Source organism: Eptatretus burgeri, chromosome 15, assembly GCF_056783735.1.
Source record: "Eptatretus burgeri isolate ZD-2024b chromosome 15, Ebu_testis_v1, whole genome shotgun sequence".
NCBI classification, from domain to species: Eukaryota; Metazoa; Chordata; class Myxini; order Myxiniformes; family Myxinidae; genus Eptatretus; species Eptatretus burgeri.
Window position 1 is genome coordinate 53,763,315 of NC_140975.1, and position 10,000 is coordinate 53,773,314.

The 10,000-nt window shown below is 49.7% G+C and overlaps 1 protein-coding gene across 1 annotated transcript in view; it reads left to right on the forward strand.

Moving 5' to 3' along the window:
• Window positions 1–831: 831 nt before the first annotated feature.
• Window positions 832–10,000, forward strand: part of LOC147012184 (actin-related protein 2-like) — a 31,178-nt gene continuing 22,009 nt past the window's right edge. The window contains exons 1-3 of the mRNA XM_085855999.1: window positions 832–982; window positions 4,254–4,364; window positions 4,928–5,143. Of these exons, the coding sequence (XP_085712125.1) occupies window positions 935–982; window positions 4,254–4,364; window positions 4,928–5,143 (375 nt within the window). The 5' untranslated portion in view covers window positions 832–934. The remainder of the gene's footprint in view (window positions 983–4,253; window positions 4,365–4,927; window positions 5,144–10,000) is intronic.

Below are 10,000 nucleotides of genomic sequence, written 5' to 3' on the forward strand. Positions count from 1 at the left end.
TGGACGAAACTTGTTGGATGAGTTGGTTTGGTGACAAGAACAAGTCGATGAAATCTTCGTTTCGGTCCGAATCCACATCAGTTGTCGACAAAGCGTAAACTATCAGCCTGGCAGAGGTTTGCGCTCCACCTCCCGAGTGCCCTCTCGTTGTTCTTGTTCCGATTGCAGTCTGTGGCTGCTGTTTGCATCATTTCTGGAAGCGTGGGTTGTGCCGCGAGCTGGTCTCTGTTCCCAATGCAGTGCCCCTGTTACCAATGCAGTGGCCCTGTTACCAGTGAGCTGGTCATTTTGCCGACCTCGGAATGAAGACAGGCTCCGTCAACCCACCTGGTGTTATTTCAACGGCAGATGGGGCTTGAACTCAAGACCCTGAGATCTCAATGAGTCAGCCAATCATCGTGAAGCCAACACCAGGCTTGTTTTATTTTTATTTGGCGCTTCTTGGAACGTCCAATTGTTTATTGAACACCTTGTAATCTTGTAAAGAGTGTTTTATTGAGATTTTAGGAATAGTACCCTGGAAAATAAAACTTTTAAAACAAACCACAAACTTTCATCGCAAAATATATCTTAACCTTACGGCATATGATCTTGACGTGCACAAATATAAATTTCAGATGATCAATTAATTTAAACTATAAATATCGAATTGTTTTAAAACGCAACCAATGTAGTCACTGTCTTTCCCGCCTCTTCTTTTGCCCCTTTCACGTGGTCCCGCCCCTTTCACGTGGTCCCGCCCCTTTCACGTGGTCCCGCCCCTTTCACGTGGTCCCGCCCCTTTCACGTGGTCCCGCCCCTTTCACGTGGTCCCGCCCCTTTCACTTGGTCCCGCCCCTTTCACGTGGTCCCGCCTTCTATCGTTCCGACTTTCCTGCTCTCGCGCTTCCGCGTCATTTCCGCCCGGACGTTCTATCCCACTGTCTTCGGCGCCATGGACAGCCAAGGAAGGCGCGTCGTCGTCTGCGACAACGGAACCGGCGTGAGTTATCGGCGACGGGAGTCAACCTTTCACGCCTCGACCCGTTATAGACCCTCCGGTGTCCTGACAACGTGGTGCACATGGGCGTTGGCGGGGTTGGGCGCTGCCCTCGGCGGGACGCGAACCTGGAACCCTTACCCGCAGGAATGTGGATCGTTAAAGGGGGATTCGTGGAACTTGGTGACAACAGATTAATGCTGTTCAAGTTGTGAGGCAAAGGTTGTTTCGTTTCCCTTGGTTGAACAGATCCCAATCTGGAATTTACTATAAACTTTACTCTCTTACTGTATGTACTTGGCTCGTACGTGGAACGTCCTTGGGTAGCACAGCTGGCCAGGTTCACTGTGAAATAATATACCCGTACCGCCTCCCAAGCCCACCCTCCACTTCCTTCCTCTCCCCGTCCTTCCTCTCCCCGTCCTTCCTCTCCCCGTCGTTCCTCTCCCCGTCCTTCCTCTCCCCGTCGTTCCTCTCCCCGTCCTTCCTCTCCCCGTCCTTCCTCTCCCCGTCCTTCCTCTCCCCGTCCTTCCTCTCCCCGTCCTTCCTCTCCCCGTCGTTCCTCTCCCCGTCCTTCCTCCTCTCCCCTTCGTTCCTCTGCCCGGCCCTCCCTCTCCCCTTCCTTCCTCTCCCCTGTCCTTCCTCTCCCCCTCCTTCCTCTCCCCCCTCCTTCCTCTCCCCCTCCTTCCTCTCCCCCTCCTTCCTCTCCCCGTCCTTCCTCTCCCCGTCCTTCCTCTCCCCGTCCTTCCTCTCCCCGTCCTTCCTCTCCCCCTCCTTCCGCTCCCCCTCCATCCTCTCCCCCTCCATCCTCTCCCCTTCCTTCCTCTGCCCGGCCCTCCTCTCCCCTTCCTTCCTCTGCCCGCCCTTCCTCTCCCCTTCCTTCCTCTGCCCGGCCTTCCTCTACCCTTCCTTCCTCTGCCCGGCCCTCCTCTCATCCTTCCTTCCTCTGCCCGGCCCTCCTCTCATCCTTCCTTCCTCTGCCCGGCCCTCCTCTCCCCTTCCTTCCTCTGCCCGGCCCTCCTCTCCCCTTCCTTCCTCTGCCCGGCCCCCCTCTCCCCTTCCTTCCTCTGCCCCGCCCTCCTCTCCCCTTCCTTCCTCTCCCTTCCTTCCTCTGCCCGGCCCTCCTCTCCCCTTCCTTCCTCTCCCCGGCCCTCCTCTCCCCTTCCTTCCTCTCCCCGGCCCTCCTCTCCCCTTCCTTCCTCTCCCCTTCCTTCCTCTCCCCTTCCTTCCTCTCCCCTTCCTTCCTCTGCCCGGCCCTCCTCTCCCCTTCCTTCCTCTGCCCGGCCCTCCTCTCCCCTTCCTTCCTCTGCCCGGCCCTCCTCTCCCCTTCCTTCCTCTCCCCGGCCCTCCTCTCCCCTTCCTTCCTCTCCCCTTCCTTCCTCTCCCCGGCCCTCCTCTCCCCTTCCTTCCTCCCCCGGCACTCCTCCCCCGGCTCTCCTCCCCGGCTCTCCTCCCCCGGCTCTCCTCCCCCGGCTCTCTCCTCCCCCCGGCTCTCCTCCCCCGGCTCTCCTCCCCCGGCCCTCCTCCCCCGGCCCTCCTCTCCCCTCCCTTCCTCTTCCTCTCCCCTCCCTTCCTCTTCCTCTCCCTCCCCTCCCTTCCTCTTCCTCTCCCCTCCCCTCCCTTCCTCTTCCTCTTCCTCTTCCTCTTCCTCTTCCTCTCCCTTCCTCTTCCTCTTCCTCTTCCTCTCCCTTCCTCTTCCTCTCCCTTCCTCTTCCTCTCCCTTCCTCTTCCTCTCCTCTCCCTTCCTCTTCCTCTCCCTTCCTCTTCCTCTCCCTTCCTCTTCCTCTCCTCTCCCTTCCTCTTCCTCTCCCTTCCTCTTCCTCTCCCTTCCTCTTCCTCTCCTCTCCCTTCCTCTTCCTCTCCCCTCCTTTCCTCTTCCCCTCCCCTCCCTTCCTCTCCCCAGCCCACCCCCTCCCTCCACTCTTCTCTCCTACCAGTCCCAATCATCAGACAATAGCTTTATTAATTTTTTTTCCTCCATTGTTTTCTGATTGACTCAAGGCTCAGGGAAGAACGACACAAATAAACTGTGGGGTGAAGACATCAGTCGATGTTCATGTACTTTTGCATGAATTGCCAAGCTGGTAGACATTGGCCAAACATTGTACATGGGACTTGAACCTGGGTTTCCCATCTTCATGAGGCACAAGTCCCACACGCTTATCTGCAATTCTTGCATCAAGTCGATTTAACAACGACCGATAGAGGGTTTTCCTTAACGACGACATATAGAGGGCTTTCCTGAACGACGACCGACGGAGGGCTTTCCTGAACGACGACCGACGGAGGGCTTTCCTGAACGACGACCGACGGAGGGCTTTCCTGAACGACGACCGACGGAGGGCTTTCCTGAACGACGACCGACGGAGGGCTTTCCTGAACGACGACCGACGGAGGGCTTTCAGAGTTTTCCCATAATGCCGTGCTTGCCACCATGTTGGTTGTACTCACTTCCCTGGCAACAATGGCGTCGGTGGCTCCACACTGGAGCACGGTTGTCTCTTCATTCTGACTTCTGCAATGGAAGGTTCTGCTAACTCCTTGGCCTTGTTTGTCCTTGTTGACCTTTTCATGCTTTGTTTAGCTTGCCAACCAATATGGTGCTCGTGCACTGCATCATGGGTACTGAACCCTGTATTTTGTCAAATACCACTCTTCACTTCATTAGTCTTGCAGTGAGCCAATGCCCTTTGACCTCTGCGATACACGCCCATTCAGCTCTCTGACGACAAACGGTCGACCTCGAAAGGTGCAGAGGGCATCGCATTGCATTTATTACCAGATGGATTAAATTCCTGGGGTCTTTGAGAACTGTTTTGATCTATTTGCGACACTTTGTTAAAGTTACTTGGATTATAACATTTCATTTCACCAGAAAGGAAGAGCCGTCGGACACACACGTCTTGCACTCACATACAGAGATGGCACATAACCCAGAACTTCACGTCACACCACATGTTATGGTTAGAGCGGTGGTCACCAGACTCGCTGGTATCATGGTTGTAGTGTCCACTCCGAGTCTCGGAGGTCGGTGGTTCAAACCTCGGCCAAGTGACACCAAAGACTTTTAAAATGGTCCGTGCTGCTTCCTTGCTTCATGTTCAGCATTTAAAAGGATCGAGCACGGACAATCCCCACAGTTCGATCCCCAGACTCTGAGTGGATGCACCAACCACAGTTCCACTGCAAATGCATTGAAATGATTGTGGACGTGTCTCAAACATGCTCTACCTGTTTTTATTTCCCAACCACTTACCCTCTTTCTTGCTCGTAGTTTGTGAAATGTGGCTTCGCCGGTTCAAATTTTCCCGAGCACATATTTCCAGCCTTGGTTGGCCGACCTATAATTCGTTCCACTGCCAAGGTTGGAGACATTGAAATCAAGGTATGGAGATTTTTCCCACTGATGCACTTTATTTTGTTGTTTGGCTAAAATCATTCTTCTTCTTCTCCTACTTCTCCTCCTCCTCCTTCTCCTCATCTTCCCCCTCTTTCTTCTTCTTCTCCTCCTCCTCCTTCTTCTCTTCCCCTTCTTCTCCTCCTCCTTCTCCTCCTCCTTCTCCTCCTCCTCCTCTTCCTTCTCTTTCTTCTCCTCCTCCTCCTCCTCCTCCTCCTTTCTTTCTTTCTCCCCCCCTAGCAGTGGGTTGGTTTCCTCATGCCACTGGAATTGAAGTCATGTGTTGGCTTTCATAGAGGGCAGGGAGACCTTTTGACTCTTCTCCCCCTTTCTCATATTTCACCCTCAAGGCTGGGAAGTAAATTGTCATGCATGTGATTCCACAAGTCTGCATTTGTTACTGTTGTGCTGTGTAAAATTAATAAGTAAAGCCACATGTGGTCATTGTTCGCGTCGAAATGTACTGCACGACGGTACGAACATGTAAAACCTTTTCCGCTGAGCCTTGCAGGAAAGCAAAGAGGCTTGGATGATGGACTCCTCTATTGCAGGACCTGATGGTCGGCGAGGATGCCAGTGAGCTCCGTTCGATGCTTGAAGTGACGTACCCCATGGAGAACGGCATCGTGCGTAATTGGGATGACATGCGCCATCTCTGGGACTACACATTCGGACCTGAGAAGCTGAATGTGGAGCCACGCGGGTGTAAAGTCCTCCTCACTGAGCCGCCCATGAATCCAATGAAGAATCGTGAGAAGATTGTTGAGGTGAGTTTCGACGATTCCATGAAGCTCTTGTTGTTGTTTCTCTTATTTACCTGTTACCTGTAGAGTTCTCTCTTGCTAAGCTTATGTTGAAATTTGGATTTTGACGATCTTCTTTTTCTTGCGTATGGAAGCTTGGCTGCTGGGTAGCTATCATTTTGTTGGGGCACGACCATGCCGCTGATGCTGTGCCCCTATACCAGTACATTGGTGCTCATTTTGCTGACCTCAGAAGGATGACAGGCTGAGTCAGCCGCACCTGGTGTTAATTCAGCAGCCAACGGGGCTCGAACTCAGGACCCGAAGATCTCAAGCCAGCCACACTAACCATTAAGCCAACACCAGGCTTGGTGATTTTGACTCTAAGCGCAGCTGACTACCTTCAACGTCTCGAAGATCAATAGCTACGATACGCCCCCGACATGCACCACATAATGCATGCTAGTGGATGGTAAGTGGAAGAAGCAGTTTGTGAGGATGCAGGAAGGAAAGATTTTACAAAGGGGAATTGTATGACATCTCAACGAGCAGTCAGGGCAGGTTAAGCTGTCGCAAGGCATTTGGTGCAAGAGCCAGAACAATGCTTTGTAGTTCCCAACCTCATCTTGGAAGGGAATCGAGTGGGTTTGAGGGATGGGAAACCCCTTCCTCTACACTGACACGCAATGACCACATGACAGTATCCTCCATAGTTCAAGGAACAACGCCGGAGGCGATGCAACACTACGGGCACTACGCCTCCACAAAGGTGTCGGTCCTGCGTGAATAATTGCGTGGAAATCACCCCCACTCTCTCTTCTCAAATCAACTCATTTGTTGGTTGTAGAAACGTGAACCGATGGCAGTTGACAATTGAGGTAGGCCACCAATGTTGCAAGATTGTCGGTGACCATTTGCTCACATGGTGCTGCCGCAGCTTTGCCGCAGGGTTGATTTTAAAAAAGTTCCTTGACAAGCCGAATGCCCACCAGTCATGATACGAGTCACCATTGTGAGAATAGCCGTTGGTAAGCGAGACATCATGGCTTCCTCTGAAATTTTGAAGGGAAATCTTTAAAAAATAAAATAGATTTATTTATTTTTTAATCATTAATGTTGATGATGCATTTTCTGTAATGAGTAACACATCAACCCAACCAATCCAAACTCTCCCACATACATCGATTTGACCGTCATCGTTGCCTTATTCTGCTTTTATAAAGTCAATAATCCAGTGCGGAAGGTTTGGTACTTCCGTGGTAAAATGCATGATTCAGCGAAAGTTTCCGCCTGTAGGCTGCACTCACTTTTTTGCTTCACTTGCACTTTCTTGTCGATTCTCCTTTTGTTGCTTACCTCTTGCATTGTAACTATCATTTGTTTGGCTTTTTTTCTTCTTCTTGGAAGGTGGTGGTGGTGGGAGGGGTAGGGTTTGTAGACAATTATTTGTGTTTTATTTTTCAATAAAAAAATCACATTTTCTTCGTGAAGGAACATTACCTTAATGGGCTTAGCTTTTGACATTGGCTACAGTTTCAATCTGGTCTTATTAAAGAGCTAGACGTAGGAGACAATTTTTTGAGGATTGAATTAAAGGGCAGAGGAAATTAATCATAACCATTAGCAAGGCATCCTGGGTGTAATCCAATTATTTTTGTTTTTGATTTTTTTTTCAAACTCTCTTGCACTAGTAGATTTACCTGGACTTGCACGCGAAGTCAAACGTAAGGAACACTTTGGAGCCAAATTTGGAAATTGTAATACCCTCTGCCACCACAAGGTGGTGCTACACGGTACACATTTACATAGAGAATATATGGTCCCCTCCTCCTCTCCCCCCCCCCACCGCCCCACCCCCGCACACTCCCACATGAGGCTGCAGCCACATAGCCTTTGTTACAAATACACACACACACACACACACACACACACACACACACACACACACACACACACACACACACACACACACACACACACACACACACACACACACACACACCCTCACACACAGTTGTATTTGTACCCTGAGGTTGGAGTTTGTAATTTAAAACTTATGGCCATGCATAGAACACATACATCCAAACAGAGAGGTTTTTGCTTTTTATAGATATGGATTACTGGACTGTTCAAAGAACACCTTATCCCGCGCAGTGTTGAGAAAGAAGGACACGAGCGGGGTCTGCGAGCAGCAAGTTTGATTGGTCTAGATGATGTAAAATGCCGTAACATTTTGGCCAAGTCCTGCTTTACGAAAGGTTTTTTCGAAAGTGCCGAGAAGGCGATTGGTGTTCTGCAGTGTTGAAATAAAAATTAAATTTGAATAAAACAAATATTTTAAAGGATGTAGAAAGTTTTTTTTTCAGAAGTTTCGCCTCGTGCGACGATAACCGTCACGTTAGTTCTTCGTGCCTGTTGTTTGTGTCCTTTTTTTTTTTTTTAATTGAAGTCCTTAATAACAGCAAATTTACTGTTTGGAATGATTTTCAATTTCGTTTGATTGCCAGACGGGCAGATAGAGTGAAAAATAAGTCATCTCATTCCTGTTTGCACATGTGTGCAATCGGGACGAATTCAAACTCAAAGTACCGTTAAACTGCAGATTCGTTTTCCGATTCATGTTCCGATTCGTTTTCAAAACCATTCGCTTGTCATGAAGTTGTTCCTCAATGATAAACTAGCCGTTCAAGACCTGTGGACAGACCGGCAAAGTGAACCAATTGCTGAACACGCTCTTCGCGTCACGCGTGTGGGGTAGCAACCCCACATCTCCTCGTCTCACTATTTCTCTTCCACCTGCTTCCCTAAGCCATCAAATCTTTCCTCATCACATCCATAAGAAATCCCTCGCTCCTCCCCCTCCTCCCCCCAACTTTTCCATACTTTCCTACAGCTCACGTCAGACACCTTTCCAGGTGCCTTATAACTGCGACATCGTCCTCGCAAGGAACACTGTTCCTATCAAGTTTTGTGAATTTTAATTCTTGTTTTCCTCATGTAGAGTTCTCCACGCCATTATTACGAACACTTTATTAGGGATGGGCATGCAGTGATGAATGTGCCTTCATATAAACACCATCTCCCACTCTTTGTTAAGTCCACTTCCTGAGTGGGTGCAATAGACCAACATGCCTGCCTGGGTGCTGCTGATAAAGCCTCGTGATTAAAAGGCTGCACTTCCTCAGTGCCACTTCCACAAACTGCCTTGCTGTGCTGTGTGGGCAAAATAAATACCCTCCCCCCCCCCTGTGCACACCTGATAAGAGTGATGTTCAAGTCTTGTGGCTTGCAAGTTCATGTGACCTGTCTGTCTGAATTGATTAATTAGACGAGACTTCCTGCAAACGATCCTCGTTTCGTCTCGCAGGATGGTGCAGAGGTAGCACACTTACCTTTTGAGCTATCTCGTCCTGGTTTGATTCCAAATGTGACGATCAACTGTCGATTAATGCTTCAGAGGGCGGACAGGGTGTTTCAAAATTTTTTATTATTATTATTTCAAAGTCGTGGCTTGCAGAAGAGTTTGAATACACAATGGATCGGAACATAACAACAAGAAGAACATAGTGGAAAGGGGGTGGGGGGGGGATGGGGAAACTCACCAATAGCATGGTAGAGATATCCAATGGATGCAGAATGGGCATGGGCAACAATGAGATCAAAGGGAGGGGGAGGGGTGAACAAGTTTGATACAACCTCAAATACAAAAAGAAGAGAAGGGAAAAACTGGGGATGAAACGGAGGATGAAGGATGAATGGGCGGGCTTGGGAGGGTGAATGAGAGTGGAAAAGATCGTGAGTATAGATGGGTATGAACAACCATCTTGAAGCCATGGAGGGTAGAATGGGATTGGGGAATTTGGTGCTACAGTTGAGCGAAAAAGAGGAGAATACAGGTAGCCTGTATTTTGGGAGTTTCACTGGAAGGTCTTGCTGGTAGACCGCTTGCTCCCTGCAGAACCTGTGAAGGGGGAGGAAGGGTGGGTGGAAGGAAGGACCGATAGGGCAGAGGGTACACATCCACAAAGGAGGCCGTACTAGCTGTGTGTATGCGAGAGTAACAGGCACAGACTCGGCTTCATCACGAGAGATTCCAATTATTTTGAGGGCCTTAGTTTCCATGGCATCACAAAGTGGAAGGTGTGAAGCAGGGATGCCAGCACACAGGGGAGAGCAGTACTCCAAGCTGTGGATGAAGGCCTTGTACCCCTGAACTTTTATCAGTTTACGGCACCTCGAGCAGTAAACACTGCATGACGTCGGATGCTCAGTTGGCAGTTTTCTTTGTCGGCCAACTTGTATTCATATTGATGGTTTTCCAAAGAAAGATCATCATGGCTGATTGTGAGACCCAGGAGTTTGACTGAACTTCCTCAAGAGGATTGCTATGAAAGTAGATGGAGTCGGGGGGGAGGGGGGGAGGATGGGGTCGGGGGATTGCCAGACAGTCTTTTTGGAGAGAGACGGTGAAAGAGCGAGATTTGTCAGGATTGAAACACACATTCCAAGTGGTTTACCAGCTTGTGATTACTTTTTAAATTATTTTTATTTATTTATTTTCAAGTACTGAAGAGCAGGAAGAGGCTACTGCCTATCTGAAGCATGAGGGACATCACGGCAGGGGTAGAGTCATCAGCAAATAGATAAAGGGGATTTTCCAGAGATTCTGGGAGATTATTTATGAAGATCAGGAACAGGATTGGGCCTAGACCAAGAACACTGCCTTGTCGCACTCCTGCCTCGACAGGATGACATGATCCTTTTGAGAGCCATTTGCTGACTGAAGTGGAGGAGGTTAGGAAGCTGTGAGCGGAGGTATTCCTGGTTTAAATCCCATAGAATTAGTTTAAATCCATCTGCGACTTGTGCTGGATGTCTCGT